Source organism: Galeopterus variegatus, unplaced genomic scaffold (assembly GCF_000696425.1).
Source record: "Galeopterus variegatus unplaced genomic scaffold, G_variegatus-3.0.2 Scaffold15, whole genome shotgun sequence".
In the NCBI taxonomy this organism is placed as follows: domain Eukaryota; kingdom Metazoa; phylum Chordata; class Mammalia; order Dermoptera; family Cynocephalidae; genus Galeopterus; species Galeopterus variegatus.
The window spans coordinates 427,342-453,188 of NW_007726126.1; the positions used below are offsets into that span (position 1 = coordinate 427,342).

A 25,847-nucleotide genomic window follows, 5' to 3' on the forward strand; every position below is an offset into this window, starting at 1 on the left:
TACAGTGAAAAAACTATTAAGGGCTGGCTGGTGGCTCACTCAGGAGAGTGTGCTGCTGCTAACACCAAGGCCGCGGGTTCGGATCCTATATAGGGATGGCCGGTTGGCTCACTTGGGAGAGCGTGGTGCTGACAACACCAGGTCAAGAGGTCAAGGATTAAGATCCCCTTATTGGTCATCTTTTTTTTTTTTTTTTTTTTTTCCTTTTTGTCTTTTTTCATGACTGGCAACGGATCACAACCCTCAGTGTCGCGCCCGTACCGGCCCGGGACCGGCAACGGGATCGCAACCCTCGGTGTTGCTCCCTGCACCTTGCTCAGCCAGTGAGCGGGAACTGGTCTGCATGTGGGATCCGAACCCTCGGCGGGAGCGCCGCCACACTTCCCAAGCGGCGCACTGTAGCAGTGCGCCACCAGGCCAGCCCTATCGGTCATCTTTTAAAAAAGAAAAAACTATTAATTGCCAACAAAAATAGGAATTTATGCTCTTCAAGATCCTTTAATAAGAAAATGTATGAAAACAAAATGAAGTCCTAATATAAACAAGACTTAAACCAGCCATCTTCTGGTTCTTTCTCTTGATAATAACTGAATTCTGTGTTACAATAGAATTCCATTTACTGATGAAGTCACTTTTAGAAGTGTCTTATTGACCATCTTTTTTCTTAAGAGTTATGTATTATGGGCCGGCCCGTGGCTCACTCGGTAGAGTGCGGTGCTAATAACACCAAGGCCCCGGGCTCGGATCCCACATAGGGATGGCCGGTTCGCTCACTGGCTGAGCGTGGTGCTGACAACACCAAGTTAAGGGTTAAGATCCCCTTACCGGTCATCTTTAAAAAAAAAAAAAAAAAAAAAAAAAAGAGTTATGTATTATTCTACTCTTTTCTCTTAAAAATATGGCTAAGATCAGTTTCTCTGATGAAATAAAGATTTTTACTGAAAAGAAAAATGGTGATGGAGGACTTCCTATATTACAGTGTGTTATACCTGTTGTTACAACTATGTGTACACATTTTTTGTTTTGGGAATTTATTTGGTGGCTGGCTAGAACATGTCTCTATGTTTTTTAACATTACTATTAGATAATTGAGGGCAGGGATCACGTTATGCCATTTGATATTCTATAGACCAAGGACTGTTATTCACTGGTATGGACCAGAAAGGCTATACTGGTTGTTAAAAAATTAACATACTGCATTTACATGCCAGTTTCAGAATACCCCCTGCCCTGAGCCTCTAAGTACACTTGCCACAGTAGCTACCCAGTGTCTCTCCAACAACTCCCAGCAACTGAATATTTGATACAGACACAGCAGACTTTGTTCCAGCACTCCACTTCCATTTTGATGTAGTTAATGCTGATGCTATCTTCATCATTAAATATAGTATTTTGAATATACCCCTAGCCTATAGCAATATTTTTTTTTTTTTGTCTTTTTGTCTTTTTTCCGTGTCCGGCAACGGATCGCAACCCTCAGTGTTGCCCCCGTACCGGACCGGGGACCGGCAACGGGATTGCAACCCTCGGTGTTATAGCAATATTTTTTGACCCAATAGCGGGTTTGAAATCATTTTGGTGGATCAAGACAATTATATTAAAAACAAAAAAGAATAAAAATAGAAGAGAAAATATCACACTGTATCATATATTAAGGATAAGTATTATTTTATAAGTATATTTTATGAAGTATATATACGTACATAAATATATGAAATGTATGTGTGTTGACTTATGATGTAAAATGTATATGTGGAGGCAAATGAGTGAATGAGTACCTAGATTAATGAACAAAATAGATCTTTTTTTATAAGAAATCCAACTTCACCTGGATTTTATTTTATTTTATTTTTTAAATTTTATCATTACACAATGTAAACATTTTTTGTGGCCCTTTAACAATGTCTCCCTAACCCTCTCTCCCCTTCTCTCTCTTCCTTTCTCACCTCTGTTTCCTCGGTTCCATTGTCGTCTTTTGAGAGTTCAAGGAATTATTGTGATTGCTATATCTTTCTTTCTTATTTTTTTTTCCCCCATCTCCCACTTATGAGTGAGGACATGCAGTATTTCTCTTTCTATACCTGGCTTATTTCACTTAACATAATTTTCTCTAAGTTGTCCATGTTGCTGCAAATGGCAGAATTTCATTATTTTTTATGGCAGAGTAGTATTCCATCGTGTGTATATACCACATTTTCCTTATCGAGTCTTTGGTCGATGGACTTGCAGGTTGGTTCCAACTCTTAGCTATTGTAAATACAGCTGTGATAAACATGGGAGTACATGTATCCCTTTGACATGGTGATTTCCATTCCTTTGGGTATACACCCAGCGGTAGAATTGCTGGATGATCTGGCAGTTCTATCTGTAGTTGTTTGAGGAACCTCTGTTGTTTTCCATAACAGATACACTAATTTACAGTCCCACCAACAGTGTAGGAGGGCTCCCCTCTCTCCACATTCTCACCAACATTTGTTATACTCTCTCTTTTTGATACTGGCCAGCCTAACTGGCATGAGATGATATGTCAATGTGGTTTTTTTTTTTTTTTTTTTTTGTCTTTTGTCTTTTTCCGTGTCCGGCAACGGATTGCAACCCTCAGCGTTGCCCCCGCGCCTCGCTCAGCCAGTGAGCAGGAACCGGTCTGTATGTGGGATCCGAACCCTCGGGCGGGAGCACCACCGCGCTTCCCAAGCGGCGCACTTATCCAGTGCGCCACCGGGCCGGCCCTCAATGTGGTTTTGATTTGCATTTCCCTGATGCTTAGTGATGCTGAACATTTTTCCATGTATCTGTTGGCCATTTATATATCTTCCTTTGAGAAATGACTATTCAGCTCCTTTGCCATTTTTTTTTTTTTTTTTGTCTTTTTGTCTTTTTTCCGTGTCCGGCAACGGATCGCAACCCTCAGTGTTGCCCCCGTACCGGACCGGGGACCGGTGACGGGATCGCAAGCCTCGGCGTTGCTCCCGCGCCTCGCTCAGCCAGTGAGCGGGAGCCGGTCTGTACGTGGGATCCGAACCCTCGGACGGGAGCGCTGCCGCGCTTCCCAAGCGGCGCACTATCCATTGCGCCACCAGGCCGGCCCTCCTTTGCCATTTTTTAATTGGACTACTTGTTATTCTACTGTTAAATTGAGTTCCCTGTATATTCTGTATATTAATCCCTTGTTAGATGCATAGTTTGTGAATATTTTCTCCCATTCTGTAGGTCGTCTTTTTGCTCTGTTAAGTATTTCTTTTGTTGTGCAGAAGCTTTTTAGTTTGTTATAATCCCATTTGTTTATTTTTCTTTTGTTGCCTGTGCTTTTGGGGTCTTATTCATAAAGTCTTTCCCCAATGTTTTTTTTAGTGGTTTTATAGTTTCAGGAATTATATATATATTAGTCTTTAATCCATTGTGAGTTGATCTTGGCATATGACGAGAGGTACATGTCTAGTTCCATTCTTCTACATGTGGATGTCCAGTTTTCCCAGCACCACTTATTGAAGAGGCAATCCTTTCTCCAGTGTGTACTCCTGTTGCGCATGTCAATTATCAGTTGGATATAGGTATGTGGGTAGATTTCTGGTTCTCTGTTCTGTTCCATTTGTCCGATTGTCTGTTTTTATGCCAGTACCATGCTGGTTTGGTTACTATAACTTTGTACTATAATTTGAAGTTAGGTAGTGTAATTCCTCTGGCTTTATTTTATTTTATTTTTTTGCTCAGGATTGCTTTGGCTATTTGGAAGTCTTTTGTTGTTCCATATGAAGGTTAGGATTGTTTTTTTCTATTTCTGTGAAGAATGTCATTAGTATTTTGATGGGGATTGCATTGAACCTAATAGACCACTTTTGGTAGTATGGACATTTTCACAATTTTAATTCTTCCAATCTGAAAGCATGGAATGTCCTTCCATGTTTTTCTGTCCTCTTTAATTTCTTTCAGAAGTGATTTGTAGTTCTCATTGTAGAGATCTTTCACCTCCTTGGTTAAATTGATTCTTAGGTATTTATTTGGGGGGAAGAAACTGTTGTAAATGGGTTTGCTTTCTTGATTTCTTTTTCTGCTAGTTTGTTATTGGTGTATAAAAAAGCTAATGACTTTTGCGTGTTGATTTTGTATCCTGCAATTTTACTGAAATCGTTTATCAACCCTAAGAGTTTTTTTGTAGAGTCTTTAGGTTTTTCTCTATATAGTATCACGTCATCTGTAAACAGGTACAGTTTGACTTCATCTTTTCCTATCTAGATGCCCTTTATTTCTTTCTCTTGCCTGATTGCTCCAGATAGTATTTCCAATACTGTGTTAAATAGGAGGGGTGAGAATGGGCATCCTTGTCTTGTTCCTGTTCTTTAGGGAAAAACTTTCAGTTTTTCCACATTCTGGATAATATTGGTGGTGGGTTTGTCATATATGGCTTTTATTGTGTTGCAATACTTTCCTTCTATATCTGATTTGCTGAGTCTTTATCATAAAGGGATGTTGAATTTTGTCAAATGCTTTTTTCAATGTCTATGAAGATAATCATACAGTTTTTGTCCTTGATTTTGTTGATGTGGTGTATAACATTTATTGACTTGTGTATGTTGAACCATGCTTGCATCCCTGGGATGAATCTCACTTGATTGTGGTGTATAATTTTTTTGATGTGTTGCTGTATTCTGATTGCTAATATTTTGTTAAGGATTTTTGTGTCTATGTTCATCAGAGATACCAGCCTGTAGTTTTCTTTTTTTGTTGTTATTTGTCTTGTTTTGGTATCACGGTGATGCTGGCCTCATAGAATGAGTTTGGGAGTATGGCCTCTGTTTCAATTTGTTGGAATAATTTGAAGAGAGTTGGTATTAACTACTCTTTAAAGGTCTGGTAGAATTCAGCAGTAAAGCCATCCAGTCCTGGGCTTTTCTTTGTTGGGAGAATGCTGATTACTGCTTCAATCTCGTTGCTTATTATTGGTCTGTTCAGATTTCCTCCAAGTTTTAAAATTTGTTGTTGGATAGTTGCTTATAATAGTCTCTAATGATTCTTGATATTTCTATGGTATTGGTTGTAATCTCTCCCTTTTCATTTCTGGTTTTTGTAATTTGGGTCTTCTTTCTTCTTTTTTTTAGTTAGCCTAGCTAATGGTTTGTCTTTTTTTTACTTTCTCGAAAGCCCAACTTATGTTTCATTGATCTTTTGTATATTTTTGTGGGTCTCTATTTCATTTAGTTCTGCTCTGATCTTAATTATTTCTTTCTGTCTATTAATATTGGGATTGGATTGTTCTTGTTTTTGTAATTCTTTGAGATGTAGTGTTAGGTTGTTTATTTGAAATCTTTCTCTTCTTTTGATGTAAGCATTTATTGCAATAAACTTCCCTCTTAGTACTGTTTTTGCAGTATCCCACAGGTTTTGATATGATGTGTCTTTGTTTTCATTAGAATCAAGAAAAATTTTGATTTCCTATTTAATATCTTCTTGGACTCACAGATCGTTCAGAAGCATGTTGTTTAATTTCCATATGTTCATATAGTTTCCTGAGTTTTGCTTGTTATTGATTTGTAGTTTCAACTCATTGCAGTCTGTAAAGATAATTGAAATTATTTCAGTTTTTTAAAATTTATTGAGGCTTGGTTTGTGACCGTTATGTGGTCTATCCTGGAGAATGTTCTATCCTGGAGAAGAATGTGTATTCTGTAGTTGTTGGATAAAATGTTCTGTAGATATCTGCCATTTCCAATTCGTCTAAATTATAATTTAAATCCTGTATTTCTCTGTTGATTTGTTGCCTAGGTGATCTGTCCAGTGCTGACAGATGTTTGTTCAGGTCCTCTACTAATATTGTATTGGGGTCTATCTCTTTCTTTGGCCTAATAGTGTTTGCTTTATATATCTGGGTGCTCCAGTGTTGGGTGCATATATATTTATGATTGTTATGACTTCTTGTTGGATAGATCCCTTTATCATTATATAGTGGCCTTCTTTGTCTCTTTTTATAGTTTTTTGTTTAAAGTCTATTATATCCGATATAAGAATAGATACTCCTGCTTGTTTTTAGTTTCCTTTTGTGTGGTATATCTTTTTCTGTCCCTTCACTATTGGCCTGTTTGTGCATGTACATGTGAGGTGAGTTTTTTAAAGACCACATATACTTGGGTCTAGCTTTTAAATCCAATCAGTCAATCTGTGTCTTGAGTGGGGAGTTTAATCCATTTACATTAAGGATCATTATTGAAAGGTATTGTGTTACGCTTGGCATTTTATCAATATTTGTTTGGAAGTTTTAAATATTTTTTGTTTCTTTCTTCCCCTTTTATTGTTTGTCTTTGATGTTTGTTGGTTTTTTGAGGTGGTAGATTTAGTTTCTTTCTCTTTCTTGTTTGCATTTTTGTTCTACCAGTGGGTTTTGTTCTTTCTTGTGTATTTGTGGTAATGATTATCATTTTTCAGATTCCAGATGCGGGACTCCCTTGAGAATTTCTTGCAAGGCTGGTCATGTGGTAATGAACTCCCACAGCTTTATTTGTCTGGAAAATACATTATTTCTTCCTCATTTCTGAAGGATAGGCTTGCTGGGTATAGTATTCTTGGCTGGTAGTCTTTTTTTCTTTTAGTATTTTCAATATATCACTCCATTTTCTTCTGGCCTGTAGAATTTCTGTTGAGAAGTCTGCTATTAGTCTGAAAGCAGCTCCCTTATATGCCCTTAAAAGCTCCTTGATGCTTTTCTCTTGCTGTTTTTAGGATTCTCTCTTTGTCTTAGAGCTTTGCCACTTTGACTATAATGTATCTCAGAGAGGATCTTTTTGGATTGAATCTGTTTGGGGATCTTGAGCCTCCTGGATCTGACGGTCCCTGTCTCTCCCTATACTGGGAAGTTTTCTTTTGTAATTTCATTGAATAGGTTTTCAGTGCCTTTTCCTTTCTTCTCTCCTTCTGGTACACCCATGATTCTAATATTTGTGTCCTTAATGTTGTCTGCTAGCTCTCTTAGATTTTCTTCATTTTTTGAAATTCTTTTTTCTTTTTTATGTCTACCTGGGTTATTTCGATAAAACTATCTTCAAAATAAGAAATTCTTCTCCTTGTTCTAGCCTGCTGCTTATGCTCTTGGTTGTATTTTTTATTTCATTGAATGAGTCAGTTCCATGAGTTCCGCTACATTCTTTTTTAAGGTATTAATCTCTTTGTAAATTTCCTCCTTCATATCCTGGATTTTTTTTCTTATTTCATTATGTGGTCTGAGTCCTCTCATATCTCATTGAGTTTCCTTAAGACTGTTGATCAGAATTCCTTTTCAGTCATTTCAAGGGTTTCCTGCTGTATAGGGTCTGGTATTTGAGGATTACTGTATTCTTTTGGTGATGTCATGTTTTCTTGCATTTTCATATTTCTAGTATCTCTTTGATGATGTGTGGTCATCTGGTAGAGCAGTTGCTTCTTCTACTACTCTGTAGTGTAGGGTTTTGAAGAGAGAGATTTCCTCTTCTTTTTCCAGTCTCCACTGGTGATTCTCCTTGTGTCAATGTACTCAAGTGTCTGGTAGGCTGCCTGCACAGTGGCTGTGTCTACTACTATGGCAGGGAACTGCATTTGTGGCAGCCATGGCTGTGGTGATGGCTAAGTTGTGTTTTCAGCATGTTCTTGCCTGTTGCAAGGAGGTGGGGTCTGCCATCAGCTCCCCACAAATGGATCTTATCACTTGATTATGACAAAGGAAATATATATTACTGCATAAAATATCTATTTTACCTTCATATTCCTGGATGACCTCTGTGCATGAATACCATAGTTTTTATATTCTTCAGTAAAATTTTATGACATGCCAAATGCATCAGTTTTCCAAATGCTAAGCAGAGCCTTGTTGACAAAAGCATTTCTTCAGTACTATTAAGATAACACTTTCAGAGACGGCCCTGTGGCTCGCTCGGGAGAGTGCGGTGCTGATAACACCAAGGCCAAGAGTTCGGATCCCACATAGGGATGGCCGGTTCGCTCACTGGGCAAGCGTGGTGCTGACAACACCAAGTCAAGGGTTAAGATCCCTAGGGCCGGCCCGGTGGCACACTGCTACAGTGTACCGCTTGGGAAGCGCAGCAGGCGCTCCCGCCGAGGGTTCGGATCCCACATACAGACCGGCCGCTCACTGGCTGAGCGAGGCGTGGGAGCAACACCGAGGGTTGCGATCCCGTTGCCGGTCCCGGTCTGGTACGGGCGCGACACTGAGGGTTGCGATCCGTTGCCGGTCACAAAAAAAAAAAAAAATGATCCCCTTACCGGTCATCTTTTAAAAAAAAAAAAAGAGAGATAACACTTTCAGATATCTGCTAGATCATTATGGCGAGGTTGGTTATTATGTCAGAATTCTTTTGGTTGCAAGTAAAAGACAAACAGACATAGCAATAAAGAGAATTTATTGCCTCATATAATTGAAAAGACCATTTGTATCTCATGTTTATCATAGTGGTCTGATCAGGTGGTAACTCTGTTTCTTAGTACTTTCTCTCTGTTTTGCCTTCCTCTGTGTGGACCTAATTTTTAGACTGAATTCCCTCATACTAACAGTTTTAAGGAACCCTTCTACATTCTACACTGCCCATCTTCAATATCTAAGAATTTCACCCCAAAAAGTCCTAAATTGACACTGATTGGTCCAACTCAGCTCATATATTCAACCCTGAACCAAACAGTGTGACTAGTGTAGAAAGTGAGCATAGAATGTGCTCAATACCTTAACCTAGATCAATGCTTCATTCCTAAAGCCAGAGGTACAACTGGTTTACCAAACCCACATGGAATCAATACGTCAAGAAGATATAATGATTAAAAATGTATATGCACCTAAAAACAGCCCCAATATAAAGAGGCAAATACTGACAATTGAAAGGAGAAACAGAATTTAACAATGATACTTGGAGATTTTAATACCCATTTTCAATAATTGGTAGAACAACCAAGCAGAAGATCAACAAGAAATTGGCTTGAACATACTCTAAAACAATTCGATTTAACAAACATCTGAAGAACACTACAAAACAATAGCAAAATACACATTCTTCCAAAATGCACATGGAAAATTCTCCAAGATAACTGTATGCTAGGACATTAACCAAAAAAGAGCCTCAGTAAATTTTAGAAGATTGAATTACTTAAATATGCTTTTAAACACATAGACTAGAATCAAGAACAGGAGGAAATATGGAAAATTCACATATATGTGGATATTGAGCAATACATGCCTAAGTAATCAATGGTTCAAAAAAGAAATCATGAGGAAAACTAGGACATTTTTAGATTAATAAAAATGAAAATATAAACTATCAAAACTTATGGGATGCATCTACAGTACTGTTTCAGGGGAAATATACGGCTGTCAGTGCCTATTTTTAAAAGATCTTGAATCAATAACTGAACTTTTCACCTTAAAAAACTGGAAAAAGATAAAAACCCAAAGCAAGTGGAAGTAAGGAAACAATAAAGATTAACATAGATATCAATGAAGTAGATAATAGAAAAACAGTAGAGAAAACCACTGAAACCAAGAACATTCCTTTAAGCTAGACTCACCAAGAAAAAAAGGAGAAAATTCAAATTACAAAAATCAGAAAGAAAAGAGACCATCACTATCTACTTTATAGTAATAAAAAAGGATTATAAGGGAATATACTGTTAACTGAAAAAAATGGGGGGGGGGAACGATTAACACAGAGGTCAAAGAAAATAACATTTATTTGGGAAAAAAGAATTGCAGTTTGGGTACACTATATTGGGACTGAATAGTGTTCCATAGGCAAGCACAGGAAAGGTTTTTTATAGGGGAGTTCCACAAAAATTTGTTCTTGAAGGCATTTCATTGGCTGGGCAAAAATCCTAAATTGCAAACCTATTCTGATTGGTTACTCAATTTAAGGTACTTCCAGTGGGAAATGTCAAAGGCTGGCAGATACTGACTTCATTTGTTATCCAAGTCTGTTGAAACATCATGTGGTTTTACCTTTCAGCAGGTATGAGCGCAATCCTCTTGCAATCTCGCAACTCCACTTTAAAGCCATAGCCTTAATTGTGTCATTTTCTTTTCACACTGTGAATAACTGTCGAAACTCACTCAAGAAGTAGAAAATCTAAATGGACCTATAGTAAGTAATAAGGTTGAATTAGGAATTTAAAATTTGCCCCCCACCCTACCACTCTCAAAAAAGAGAAAAAGCCCAGGTCCAGATGGCTTTATTGTAAATTCTACCAAAAGTTTAAAGACTTAATATAAGTCCTCCAGAAATTTATAACAAAAAGTAGAAGAGAGGGAAGTATGCCCAACTCATTCTGTGAGGACAGATTTCCCATGATAGCAAAACAAAGATATCACAAGAAAACAAACCAATACCCTCATATGAACCTAGACTCAACAATCCTCAATGAAATACTAGCAAACCAATTTCAGCCACATATAAAAAGGATATACACCGTGACCAAGTGGATTCATCTCAGTATGCAATGTTGGCTTACATCCAAAAATCTACCAATATACCATATTAACAGAATAAAGGACAAAAACAACACGGTCACCTCAATAGATGCAGAAAAACCATTTGACAAATTCCAGTACTCTTTCATGATAAAAAAAAAAAAAAACTCAACAAATTAGGAATAGGAGGGAAGTTTTCCAACCTGATTAAGAGCATCTATGAAAAACCCACATCTAATCTCATATATAATGCTGAAAACTGATGCTTTCCCCCTAAGATCAGAAAAAGACAAGAATGTCTGCTATATATATGTTCCAGCCAGGGCAATTGTCAAGGAAAAGAAATAGAAGGCTTCCAGATTGTCATGGAAGAAGTAAAACAAGCTCTATCCTAAATGACATCATCTTGTATATACAACATCCTAAGGAATCACCAAAAAAAAATTTTTTTGGAATTAATAAGTTCAGTAAGTTTGCAAGATACAAGATAAATACTCAAATATCAAGTGTATTTCTAAATGTTAGCAATGAACAATCCAAAAATGAAATTAAAATAATTCCATTTACAGTAGCATCAAAAATAAAGTATTTAAGAATAAAATTTTTAAAAGAAATCTAAGACTCTGAAAATTATAAAATATTGTTAAAGAAAATTAAAGAAGACCTACGTGGGAAGACAACTCATATTCATGGAGTGAAAGATGTGATATTAATAAGATGGCTATACTCTTCAAATTGAACTGCAGATTCAGTGCAGTCCCCATCAAAATTCCATCTGGCTTCTTTGCAGAAATTGAAAAGCTGATAACATTAATATGGAAATGCAAGGGACCCAGACTATACAAAACAATCTTTAAAATGATTAATAAAGTTGAAAGACTGATATTTCCTGATTTCAAAAGTTACTACAAAGCTTCTGTAATCAACACTGTGTAGTACTGCCATAGGATAGCTGCTGTGGACTGAATTATGTCTCCCCAAAATTCATATGTTGAAGCCCTAACCACCTGTATGACGGTATTTGGAGACAGCGCTTTTAAGGAGTAATTAAATGAGGTCATGAGGGGCTGAGCCTGAGGCGCACTCTGGAGAGTGTGGCGCTGGGAGTGCAGCAGCGCTCCTGCCTCGGGTTCGGATCCTATATAGGGATGGCCGGTGCGCTCACTGGCTGAGCACAGTGCAGCTGGTTTCAAAAAGGACAAAAAAAAAAAAATGAGGTCATGAGAATGAGGACCTAATCCATTACAATTGTGGCTTTATAGGAGGAATTGAGAGAGCTCCCTGTGTCCACATTCATGTATCAAGAAAAGACCGTGTGAGGACACAGAGAGAAGGCATCCATCTGCAACCCAAGGAAAGAACCCTCACCAGACATCAACCTAGCCAGCACCTTGATCTTGGACTTCTCAGCCCCCAGAATTGTGAGAAATAAGTTTTTGTTTAAGCTACCCAGTCTATGGTATTTTGTCATCGCAGCCCAAGCTGATATCCATATAGATACATGGAATAGAACGGAGACTCCAAGTATAACCCCATATGTCTAGAGTCAGTTGATTTTCAGCAAGGATACCAAGACAATCCAAAGGGGAAAGAATAGCCTTTTCAATAAAAGGTGCTGGGAAAATTGGAGATCCACATAGAAAAGAAAGAAGTTTAACCCCTAACTCACATCATACAAAAAATTTAAATAGTTCAGACATCTAAATGTAAGATCTAACACGATAAAACTATTAAAAGAAAACAGACATAAATCTCTCAGACCTTGAATTAGGCAATGGTTTCTTAGGTATGACACCAAAAACATAAGCAATAAGAGAAAAAGTAGAGAATTGGACTTCATTGAAATTGAAAACTTCTGGGCCGGCCCGGTGGCGCACTGGATAGTGCGCCGCTTGGAAAGCGCGGCAGCGCTCCCGCCCGAGGGTTCAGATCCCACATGCAGACCGGTTCCCGCTCACTGGCTGAGCGAGGCGCGGGAGCAACACCAAGGGGTGCGATCCCGTTGCCGGTCCCCGATCCGGTACGGGGGCAACACTGAGGGTTGCGATCCGTTGCCGGACACGGAAAAAGACAAATGACAAAAAAAAAAAAAAAGAAATTGAAAACTTCTGGGCCGGCCCGGTGGCGCCCTGGATAGTGCGCCGCTTGGAAAGCGCGGCAGCGCTCCCGCCCGAGGGTTCAGATCCCACATGCAGACCGGTTCCCGCTCACTGGCTGAGCGAGGCGCGGGAGCAACACCAAGGGGTGCGATCCCGTTGCCGGTCCCCGATCCGGTACGGGGGCAACACTGAGGGTTGCGATCCGTTGCCGGACACGGAAAAAGACAAAAGACAAAAAAAAAAAAAAAGAAATTGAAAACTTCTGTGGTTCAAAGGACACAATCAACAACAACATGAAAAGACAACCACAGAATGAGATAAATTATACAGATAAAATACTTGCACCTAGAATATAAAACAAACTATTATAATTCTACAATAAAAATACAAATGACCCTATTAAAAAATAGGCATAGGAGTCAGAATAGCCAAAGGAATTTTCAAAAAGAATGAAGTTAGAGGACTCACCAATTCCCAATTTCAAAACTTACTACAAAGTTACAATAATCGAGACTATGGTTCTGGCATAAGTATAAACATACATATCACTGGAGTAAAATTAAGAGGCCAGAATAAGTCCATATGAGGGTACTTTTAAAAGTTCTTGGAAAAAATCATTTTATCTCTTAATTCTGTTTTTCCATGAGCTCTTTGAAGTACCTTTGTATATGGTAAATTGAGTTCAGGCAAGTGTGCCAATAGTGAAATAATAGTCTTTTCAACAGTGGTGCCTAACAACTGGATAGCCACATGCAAACTAATGAAGTTGGACCCTTATCTCGTACCATATAACTAATGAACTCAAATTTGAGCAAAGAACTAAATGTAAGAGCCAAAACTATAAAACTGTTAGAAGAAAACAGGGATAAATTTTTATGACCCACCATATGGCACTGGATTCTTAGATATGACACCAAATCTACAAGTAACAAAAGGAAAGATAAATTAATGGACTTTATCACAATTAAAAACTTGTGTTCTTTAAAAGACATGTATCAAGAAAGTGAAAAAGCAAACTATAGAATGGGAGAAAATATTTTGAATGTCATGTATCTAATAAGGGATGGGCTGCCGATTAGCTCAGTTGGTTATAGAGTGGTGATGATAACACCAAGGTCCAGAGTTCAATCCCTGTACCAGCCAGCCACCAAAAAAAAAAGTCAATAACAAAAAGACAGATAATTAGGGCCGGCCCGTGGCTCACTCGGGAGAGTGCGGTGCTGATGGCACCAAGGCCCCGGGTTCGGATCCCATATAGGGATGGCCGGTTTGCTCACCGGCTGAGCGTGGTGCTGACAACACCAAGTCAAGGGTTAAGATCCCCTTACCGGTCATCTTTTAAAAAAAAAAAAAAAAAAAAAAAGACAGATAATTAAAATATGAATAAAAGATGCAATAGACCTTTTTTCAAAGAAATTAAAGCAGTAGCCAATAAGCAAATAAAAAGATGCTCAACTTCATTAGGTATGAGGGAAACAAGTACTCAAAACCACAGTGAGATAACGCTTCACACCCACTAGGATGACTAAAAAAAAAAAATTTTTTTAAGGGAAATAACAAGTGTTGACAAGGATGTGGAGAAATTGAAACCATTATACACTGCTAGTGGAATTGTAAAATGGTGCGTATGCTGTGAAAAACAATTTGACAGTTCCTCAAAATGTTAAACATAGAGTTATCATTTAAACCAGAAATTTCTTTCCAAGGTATATACCCAAGAGCAATGAACATATGCCCATGTAAAACTCTGTACACAAATGTCCATAGCAGCATTATTTCTAATAGCCAAAATCAGAGACAACTCAAATGCCCATCAACTGATAAATACAGCAGATTCCTTGGCTACTCCCTGAAATTCCTATTTAGTAGATCTTCGTTGGAGCCTAGGTATCTGTGAGCACGTAATGTGATTCCCATCCTGGTGTTCCAAGGACCACTCTTAATACAAAGGTACTTCAAAAAGTTCATGGAGAAATGGAATTAAAAGATAATAAGAGGGGGCCGGCCACGTGGCTCACTCGGGAGAGTGCAGTGGTGGTGGCGCTGAGGCCGCGGGTTCGGATCCTACATAGGGATGGCCGGTGTGCTCACTGGCGTTCGGAGGGTTGCGATCCCCTTACCGGTCAAAAAAAAAAAAGAAAAGAAAAGAGGACCGGCATGACCGGTTGGCTCACTTGGGAGAGCGTGGTGTTGACAACACCAAGTCAAGGGTTAAGATCCCCTTACCGGTCATCAAAAAAAAAAAAAAGAAAAGAAAAGAGGACCGGCATGACCGGTTGGCTCACTTGGGAGAGCGTGGTGTTGACAACACCAAGTCAAGGGTTAAGATCCCCTTACCGGTCATCAAAAAAAAAAAAAAAAAAAAAGATAATAAGGAATCCTTCCATGAACTTTTCGAAGACCTGTTGTACATCCTGTTCTATCCTTTCCTTTGTGTGTTTACTCATCCAGCCCATTCCTACCAGTGGGAAATAATTTCTTCCAGCCAGTATGGAAGAAGGAGCCACCTTTCACACTACCTTAGATATCTTTTTAAATCTTGTATCAAATTATGTCACTATTCTGTTTACAAACGTTTTGTGGCTTCATTTTCTCAAACAAAAAGTTCAAATCTTTTAACATACATACAATATCCACCATAATCTGAATACAACTTACCTCTCCAGCTACATCTCTCCTGACACACTAACTCTCCCCCACCTAATACACTCTGTACACTAGAAATGTCATATTGAAATCAGAAGCCTGTACAGTACTTAACAAATTGGAGGTTTCAAAGAGACAATATACAAATGACCGTTAACATCATCTATTGGTGGCAGGCAGAGTTCATTCTCATATATAAACGTACTCTTATCTTTGAGTTTATAAAATGAAACTTCACAAGTAGAGGAGCTTCTATATTTATTCTTGAAATTTGTTTCCAGTATTTTCTCATGTACACTTTATTAAAAAAAAAATCTTCACTCCCTGATCCTCCCCATATTTGCCTGCTAATTTTTTTTTCATAGTCAGTCTTAAATTCATGTTCTCCAAGAAGAATTCGCTCCATTTGTGCTCTAGAAGCCTTCCCAGAGTTAATCACTTTTCCCTCTAATTTCCTATTGTGCTTTGTTTTTATTTACTATAAATTTTATTAATACGTAACATTAAAATCCCCTACTCATCCTGAACTTTTCACAGTCTGATTTGCATTACAGTTAATAGTATATTAATATATATCTGTCATTTCCTCTAGATTTTGACCTCCCTTTTTGAAGTCTTGAAATGGTCCCGTTTATCTTTGAGTAGCCCTACCTACTTTATTATTTCTCCTGCCAGCTCATAGCACATGGTAGAAGCTCGAATATGTTTCCTGAATAGAAATAAACTGAAAAGCCAACTAAACGCAAATTCAAACTGTAGATAAAACTGCTTTTGAAACCTTTTATTACTTGTTACCAGCATATGTTAAAGAAAGCTGTCAACAACAGGAAAAGTGTCCATTATATAATCTTTTTTTTATGTGGTGCTTTAAGAGATTATAATTTTAGACACAATTCATACAGATTTACATGTACTACATTAAAAAAATAGAAATACTAACTCAATAAAAATACAAATTATATATCAGCAAATACAAATAAAGGACACATTTACTTAACGGGGTTTAAGGAAGCAACGATTTCATTCCCAACAGTGAACTAAACAGCTTAAGTGTTTTGAAGAATTTAGAGGATGCAAAGTTTCTACAGAAGTAAATACATAATGAAGATCATAGAATCTCTTAATTATTATTTTGTTACCAAACTGAGAAGGGCATGAGGAAACCAGTACTTCTTTTTTGATGAATTTCATGGAGGAAATGGATTTTAAGGGTAATTCAAATGCTTAGGAAAAGACTTCTTATGTACTTGCAAAAGAATGCTGCTGGTATCAAGGCAGTGTGATATAATGGAAAGAACATAAGTTTTGAAGTCTGATGGATTTAGGTTTAAATCTCACCTTTACCACCCAGAAATAACTTTGTTAAAGTTATTTAACTTTAGAGTATTTCTTTCTCTGAAAGTGGAAATTATGATGTGTGCATTGCAAGTTTATTCTGAAAGTTGTTGATATTGATATTATTATTACTATATTCCTGTTATTACTGTTACACAGTAGTCACAAGCTTTGAAACAAAAAATATGGATTTTAAATTTTAATTTCAGAATAGAAGGCTTTCAGGGCCGGCCCGGTGGTGCACTGCTACAGTGCGCCGCTTGAGAGCGCAACGGCGCTCCCGCCGAGGGTTCGGATCCCACATACAGACCGGTTCCCGCTCACTGGCTGAGCAAGGCGCAGACGCGACGCTGAGTCCCGCCGAGGGTTCGGATCCCACATACAGACCGGTTCCCGCTCACTGGCTGAGCAAGGTGCAGACGCGACGCTGAGGGTTGCGATCCCGTTGCCGGTCCCGGCCCGCTACGGGTGCAACACTGAGGGTTGCAATCCGTTGCCGGACACGAAAAAAGACAAAAAGGAAAAAAAAAAAAAGAATAGAAGGCTTTCAGACATCAGAAGAGCAGGTGATAAACTGATTAAAAAACCAGTACTTGGAGAAGTTAACACTGCCATGCTAATGAAATCTGATATAAATCAGATTGTGATAAATCCAGGGTGATTAGGTGATTTTAATGCTAGGTATTAATAAACATTATAATAGATATATACAAGGGCTGGCCAGTTGGTTAGAGTGTGGTGTTGATAACATCAAGGTCTAGGGTTCATTCCCTGTACTGGCCAGCCACCAAAATAATAACAACAATAGTAAATATAAACAAAGCACAATAGGAAATTAGATGGAAGAGAGGTTAACTCTGGGAACAATTCTAGAGCACAAATAGAGTAAATTCTTCTTGGAGAACATGCTAAGTACAATGAAGGAGCTTGCACATAATAGTTATAATTATCCAAAGTCCTTAATACTGAGAGTGAGATACAGAGGAAAATAAAAAATGAATATTATCTCATGAAGTAAACTAGACCAAAGAATATCCATACTTTAAAAAAAATAATAATAATCTGAATTATAAGGATAAATAATTATCTCAGATCCTAATAGTTCCCCATTATATATTATTCCCATCTTGGAATACCTAATTTTTAGTTGGGCACATTGACTCTTGGAATAAACCGTACATATTCTAACCTTCTTTGCAATTGAATGCAACCATGTGACTACATTCTGACAATAGGATTTAAACAGAAGTATTCTCTGAAAACTGCCAGGAAATATGTACTTTGCCCTTTGTACTTTTTCTCTTTGTTCTGCTGCTTGGCACATGGTACAGCTCCATATTAGACCATGAGGGTGAAGACCACTTCTTCAGGATTGTGAAGCTGAAAGCTGGAAGCAACCTGATTCCCAGTTTTGTAGATAATTGCCATATCTGCCCTATTTTAACTACCTTTGGACTTTAAACTTTTGTCTTACTTAAGCCACCATGCTTTTGGTTCTGTTTAACTAATAAAATGATTATGACATCAGGCCTATCTTCCTCCTTCATACTCCCAAAAAAGCATTTTATCTCCCAGAAAGTTATTTTGCTAATACTAAATTTCTATGTAATTTTTCTATGCACTTCCTTGTTTAATAGTTATTCGATGTAAAGTTTAGGGGGAGGGGTGAATGGCAAAATGAATTGAAGAACACATGCTGTAGAGTCAGACAGACTGGAGATTCAAGTCCTGATTTTCTCACTTATTAGCTATATAATCTTGGGTCAGTTTCTAACCATTCTCTAATCTTGGGGTTGTTGAGATAACCTATCTAAAGTATCTGGCACATAGTAGTTTCACAATAAATATTAATTCCTTTCTTTCCCAGTTGAATTTCAAGATCTAGTTCAGATACTATTTCCTCATTCTGGTTTTTAAGATTCCCTACTCAGAAGTTGGACTGATGGACTGAATGTGCCCCATGGACTGACTTGTGCCCTCCCCCCCAATTCAAATGTTAAAGCCCTAACCCCAATGTGACTGTATTTGGAAATAAGGTCTTTAAGGAGGTAGTTAAGGATAAATTACAACATAAAGGTGGGACCCTAATTCAATAGGTCTGGTGCATTTATAAAAAGAAGATGAGAAACCAAGGGTTTACTTGCATGCAGAAAAGGCCATGTGAGAACACGGCAAGAAGGCAGGCATCTGCAAGCCAGGAAGGGAGGCCTCACCAGAGACCAATCCTCCTGGCACCTTGACCTTGGACTTTCAGCTTCCAGAACTGTGAGAAAATTAATTTCTGTTGTTTAAGCCACCCAGTCTCATATTTTGTTATGGAAGCCCTATCAGACTAATACAGAAGTCTTCAACACTCATACCAATTCATTATAGGTCCCTTATACCACTTTTCAAAAGTTACCTTGTATTTTTTTTAAGTTACCGTACTTGTACTGTAATTGTATGTACGTGTCCTCTCTCCTCTAGTGTAGTATTAGCTCCTCAAGAACAGGAATCATGTTTTGTAAATTTGTATCTTCTTCTCATAGCATCCAAAACAGTATGTTTATCTACTTTCTTATATTTTTAAAAATCGGATAGTCAGAAGTTGAAGTTGCAAAAATAGATTAGTAGTTATTAATGATAGGCAGAAGTAACTTTATAATTGTCTTTATTTGGTAATTAACTACAGTTTAGGAGATATGTATTAGTGCCAAATTGATGAGGGGTGGACTGTGATGGTTAGTTTTATTTGCCAAGTTGGCTAGGTTCTAATAACCAGTTATTCAGTCAAATGCTAATCTAGGTATTGCTGTGAAGGTATTTGTAGATGTATTTAATATCTACAATCAGTAGACTATTATATAAATGAGATTAATCTTGATATGCAGAATGGGCCTCATCTAAACAGTTAAAAGATCTAAAGAGCAAAATTGATGTTACCTAGAAGAAGAAGAAATACTACCTCAATACTGCAACAATAACTTCTGCTTAAGAGTTAGCAGCATACCAGCATTCTCTACACACTTTGGACTTGCCAACCCCCACAATTGTGTGAGCCACTTCCTTGAAGTAAGTTTCTTAATATATGTAATGTACTGCTTCTGTTTCCATGGAGAACCCTGACTGATAAAAATCACCTTTTTGTTATTGTACTTACTGATGCTAGAATTTTATTTGATTATTTTTTCAAATGTCTCTTTATTGAGATTCTGTATTCATTGAGTCATTGTAATCGTACTTTCATTTAATTCTTTATACATTGTTTTCTTTATAATTCCTTTTTTGGAGTCTTTGCTAAATCAGACATCTGGGAATATTCAAATACAGTTTCAGTTCACTAAATGTGGGTCACACATGTTTGTTTCAGTTCATGTCTTGTAGTTGTTTGTTTTTTTAAAACTTGGACATTTTAGATAATATATTGTAGGAAGTTTAGATTGTGATCCTCCCTCCCCCGACTGCCAAAAGCTGTTGTTCTTTGTTTATTTGTTTGTGTGTTTAGTCACTTGTGTATACTAAATGTCTAAGTCCCTTTTGTGCTGCTATAACAAAATATCTGGCACTGGGTTATTTATAATGAACAAGAATTTATTTCTCACAGTTCTGGAGGCTGGGAAGTCCAAGATTAAGGGGCTACATCTTGCAAGAGCCTTCTTGCTGTGTCATTCCATGGCAGAAGGCATCACATGGCAGAAAGGTAAAGAGAGGGTGAGAGAGAGTCAAAAGGGGGCCAAACTTGTTCTTTTATAAGGAATCCACTCCTACGATAATGAACCCTATTCCTGTAATAACAACATTAATCCATTCACCTCTTAAAGGTCCTAACTCAATACTGTTATAATGGCAATTAAATTTCAGCATGAATTTGAGAGGTGACAAACATTCAAAACATAGCACTAAACGTGTGAATTCTGTCTCCCATGAAGTGTGTGGCCACTGAAGTCTGTGTTCATTTTGTTTTTTCAAGCCTGGTTTCCCAGAGGTCTCCTCTGTGTCTACATAGCTTAATGTTCAGCCAAAGATTAGTCAAAGGATTTGCTCAAACACCTGGAGCCAGTAAGACTTTCACACTCTCCCTGTACCAGCCAGCCACCCCCCAAAAAGCAAAAAATGACCAAACAAACAGAAAAAAGACTTTCACTCTCTACTGATGGATCAGTTTGTGCACTGGGGAGTACATTCATAGTTCCAGCTGTTTTGTTTTCACTGGCTTTTATATTCTTCTGGGCCCTCTTGATCCTTCTCACTTCTCCACTGTGCACGTCCTCAGGCTCCATCAGCCCAGAATGTTTGGGTGACTTAGGCTTACTCAGGTCTTTGGTACATAAGTTTGCAGCTTCAGGTCCACTTGGGATTTGTAGAGAGCTTATAAAGCCTCGTATGGCTGTGTCCTATGGGGAAATTCCTGTTAAATCTCTGCCTACTCTGCTAATCCATTACTTTGCCCAAACAATAGGCAATATCAGGTGAGCAGAACCACCTGCAATCCATATTTGCTTGCCATTGAGTTCATCAGTTAAAACTGCTAATGTGCAAATCAAGTGAGCCTCCTTGGACAGTGGCAGCAAGGCTGTTCTGTTTTTGTGTGGCGGGGGGGGTTGGCAGCTGGCCTGGTATTGGGATCCAAACCCTTGACCTTAGTGTTATCAGCACCACGTTCTAATCAACTGAGCTAACCGGCCAGCCCAAGGCTATTCAGTTTCATGTCCTGTCCCAACCTAGTTGAACTTTGGTGCCAACAGGATTGGAGTGGGATAATGGGAGTAGTCCCAGACAAGAACAACAAAATAACTTTCTGTCTTTACCTGAAGTTCAGTAGTTTTCATGAATAAGCACTTCTCAGTTTGTGGTGTGCCTTTAATTTTATTTCTAGAGTGACGAATGGTGCTTTTTTCACAGTTTTTTTCCAGCTTTATAGTTTCTTTGGGGGGAGAGGATGTGTCAGCGTCCTCACTCCATGCTGGAATAAATTTCCACCTTTTAATTTTGTCTCAAAAAATAACCTGAGGATTCCCTCCAGAGTCTGAGAAGTAATTGTAATATCTGGTTTCAATGGTTGGATGATTCAGGATCCCCAAAAATAAGAGTTACTTTTTATACCTCTAGAGAAGAAGTGACAACCACATAAATGAGAAAATGCTTCTCAAATCATGGAGAATTGAGGCCTACTATCCTTGTATTTTGGAGCTGTTTCAACTTTATTTTATACCTGATTTAGTATATTTTTCTTTTAATTTCAGATTTCAGTTCATTATGTCTTCCCCTGAAATTGCTTCCCTTTCATGGGGGCAAATGAAAGTACAAGGCTCTGCTACAACCTATAAGGACTGCAAAGTATGGCCAGGGGGCAGTCGGGCTTGGGATTGGAGAGAAACCGGAACTGAGGTAAGATATTAGTCTTTGTTGATACCGAGTGAGGCTAATCAAGTGATTTCCAACCTCTTGAGCCAAACCATAATGAACCAAGTGAAAGCAACTATTTCCCTCTTCTTTTTTTTTTTTTGAGATATAATGCACATCATTAAACTCAACCTTTTAAAGTTGGACAATTCAATGGACTTTTTATATTTATAAGCTTGTACAAAAGTTACCACTACTAATTCCAGAATATATTTATCACCCCCAAAAGTAAACCCCATAACCATTACCAGTTAGTGCCCATTCCTCCCTCCCCCAGCTCCTGGGCAATGACTAATCTACTTTCTGTTGCTGTAGATGTGCCTATTCCGGATATATTTATATAAATGTAATCATTCACTTCTCTTAGTTATATACCTAGGATTCGAATACTGGGTCGTATGGTAACTCTATGTTTAAGTTTTTGAGGAACTGCCAGACTATCTTCTAAAGCAGCTGCACTGTTTTATATTTCCATCAGGAATATATGAGGATTCCAATTTTTCCACATCCTTCCTCACCAACACATTTTTTTTTCTTTCTTTTGTTTTTATTATAACCATTCTATTGGGTGTGAAGGATTATTCCCATCGCAGTTTTTTATTTGCATTTCCCTAATGTTGCATTTCCTCCATTGTTCTCGGTGTGCCATGCATAAGGTAGAGTCTTTTTTACATGACTGTAGATTGGATGAAAGAAGAGAACCCCTTCCTCTTGATCACACTCACCTGGGGCTTAGCCTCAACAACAGAAACTTGGGGGCAGCATGAGAAACACTAAAGTCTTGCTCCTCCTGGGAAGAAATCCTTCCAGCTGGGTACTGAGGGGAGAAGGAGCCCTGTGTTCTTGGCTGCAGTCTGGAACAAAGTCTTGGCCTCACTGAACTGGTAGGGGGCAGGGAGGCAGCAATCTTTATTTAAATAGTACAGATCTTCACCTTTCTTACCAAATGTCTCAGTCAGTTCAGCCTGCCATAACAAATTACCATAGACTGGGTACCTTAAACAATAAAAATTTGTTTATCATAGTTCTAGAGGCTGAAAGTGTGAGATCAGGATGCCAGCATGGTTAGGTTCTGGTGAGGACCCTCTTCCAGGCTGCAGTCAGCCGACTTCTTCTATCCGTAATTACATGGCAGAAAGAGATCTAGCTCATTCTCTGGCTGCTTCTTATAAGGTCACTAATTCCATTCATGAGGGCTCCACCCTCATTATCTAATTACCTTCCTCAGGCCTCACCTCTAAATATCATCACATTGGGATTAGGGTTTCAGTACATTAATTTTGTAAGGATACAAACATTCAGTCCATTGCAGTAAAGTTTTATAGATTTTCTTGAATAGATCTTCCTACATTTGCCATTTGCTCTTAGGACCATTTTCAGAGGCTTTGAATTTTTTGAGGTTTTCTTGTTGTTTGTTTTTGTGGGTTTTTGGTTTTGTTTTCATTTGGTTTGGCTTTTCTTTATTGTTGCTTTGTTTTTAATAATTTTGACTTAGGAGCAGGTCAGTGGAGCTCTGCATGATATAGTAATGGAAACAGAGCCTTTCACTGAAAATGGGTTTAAGAAGGCTGTTTTGCATCATTGGGAGATATGTCTCAGTTCCAATTTCCCGCCTTGTTCAGGCCTTGTCTCCTAGTCTCAGAATGGGTGTTAAAATGCAAGACTCTGAGAATGGCAAATACCCTACCCAGGTCAACCCCAATATCACTTCACAATTTGATTTTCAACTCTCTTTTCCCCTTTGGCCTCTATGAATTTCCCTTTGCTTTTTGCAAGCTCAGCTATACATTTCAGGGTATGTTTATTTTTATTTGGCATTTTGTTTAAGAAAACATTTCAGGTCATGTAGTGTATCACACTGTAACTGTAAACAGTTATGGCTACATAATCAGGCTCCACATAAAAAGACAGCCCCAGCAAGTACTCTCTGTTTATGCCTTGGTTCTGAACTGCATGAACTCACTGATTTGATCCTGACACCCAGTTGCTTATCAGCTACCAATCTGGATCTTAAAGGAATAAATATACCTGGATTGGTAAAAGGAATGGAAGGGCATGGAGATATAAAAGGGACAGATGAGAGAAGGCTGAGTGTATTACTCTGTTTCTGTTGCTTATAACAGAAGACTTGAAACTGGGTGATTTATAAAGAAACAAAATTTATTTCCTACAGTATGGATACATACTGGGAAGTCCAAGGTCCAGGGAACACATCTAGTGAGGGCCTTCTTCTACAGCAACACAGAGTATCACATGGCGAGAATGGGCTGAGCAAGATAAAGCTAACCTCCTCACTTACTCTCCTTTTAAAGCAGTCAAAACCATGCCCATTACACCATGATGGATAAGTCCATTCACGAGGTCACAGTCCTTACAATCTAACCACCTTTTAAAGGCCCACCTTTCAAATTACCCTAATTGGATTTCTCATCCTTTTAACACTGTTACAATGAAGATCAGGTTTCCAATACGTGAATCTTTGGGGGACGCATTTGACCCATAGCATTGAGGAATAAGAAGCCATCAATTTTGTGGCCTACTTGAACCAAATGGCTCCATTGAGTGTTTGATAAAGTGAAGCTGGAGAGGTGCAAGAGTAGGCAGTGGTGTGGTTGACAGAGGGTCTGCACATGCAGGAGCTGAGCTGATACTTTACTTAATGAATATGTCATAGTCACTTTAAATAATGTATTAGTTAGAATTCTCCATAAAAATAGAACTAATAGGAGACATATACATATATAAAAGGAGATTTACTGTAAAGAATTGACTCATCCAAGATCTGCTGTCTGGAACTAGGAGACCAAGGAAAGCCAGTGGTGTAATTCAGTCCAAGTCTGAAGGCCTGAGAACCTTTAAGAAAGCTGATAGTTTAAATCCCAATGAGAGGGCATGAAAAGGTGAGATGAGACGTTCCAGCTCAAGTGGTGAGGCAGAAAAAAAGGGCAATTCCTCTTTCCTCTGCCTTTTGTTCTATTCAGGCCCTCAGTGGGTTGGATAATCCCTACCCACATTGGGGAAGGCAGTCTACTTTACTAAATTCAAATCCTGACCTCATCCAGAAACACCCTCACAGTCACACACAAACATATAATATTTAATCTGGGCACCCTATGACCCAATCATGTTGACACATAAAATTAACTATCACAGATACTTACTTGGGAGAATGATGTGCCTGACAAAGGTTGTCCAGACTGAAATTTAAGCTATACTAGAGCACCAATTTATAAGCATGCCACACTGGAGAGATTTGTTTCCCCTCAAAAATGGATTTAGCACTATATATTGTGTTTTTCCCATATAAGACAATATAAGTTAATATTACTATTATAATCATATTCTTTATTTATGGAAATTTAAGTACAGATAAGTTACATAACTCATGTAGCCACAGAGATAGAATAGTGTGAAATCAAATATAGATGGTCCCCAACCTAAAATGTTTTGACTTATGATTTTTGACTTTATGATGATGTGAAAGCAATACACATTCAGTAGAAATTGTACTTCGAGTACCACACAACAATTGTTTTTCATTTTCAGTACAGTATTCAATAAATTACAGGAGATATTCAGCACTTTATTATAAAATAGGCTTTGCATTAAGTGAGTTTGCACAACTGCAGGAGGCTAATATAAGTATCCTGAGCACAATTTTTAACTTAAATTTTATGTGTCAGCCGGATATCCAAGAGGAGGTGCTCCCTGTATAGTTGGAGAGACAGGTGCAGGCAAAGATGAAGAAGGGAAAACTGGGGTGTTGATCTAGAGCTCATCTGTGTAGAGGCAAAATACATAGGATCAAAGCTATCTAAGCCTCAGAGTCTTCATCTATAAAATGGAGATAACATTACCTAACCTCATAGAATTGATCTAAGGATTAATGTTTGGTGATAGGTGTGTTTTAGGTATTTAATAAATGAAGCTGTTATTAAATTTGTAGTAGTGTGAGT

General features: G+C 38.2%; 1 protein-coding gene across 2 annotated transcripts in view; it reads left to right on the forward strand.

Moving 5' to 3' along the window:
* The window catches only part of AAMDC (adipogenesis associated, Mth938 domain containing), a 52,147-nt gene that overhangs the window by 4,005 nt on the left and 22,295 nt on the right, over nucleotides 1–25,847 (forward strand). Inside the window, exons 1-2 of one of the 2 annotated variants that reach the window (XM_008565984.1) lie at nucleotides 11,692–11,850; nucleotides 21,732–21,876. In XM_008565984.1, the coding sequence (XP_008564206.1) occupies nucleotides 21,745–21,876 (132 nt within the window). In that variant the 5' untranslated portion in view covers nucleotides 11,692–11,850; nucleotides 21,732–21,744. Of the gene's footprint in view, nucleotides 1–11,691; nucleotides 11,851–21,731; nucleotides 21,877–25,847 lie in introns of those variants that run through there. The other variant, XM_008565975.1, reaches the window with a different exon arrangement.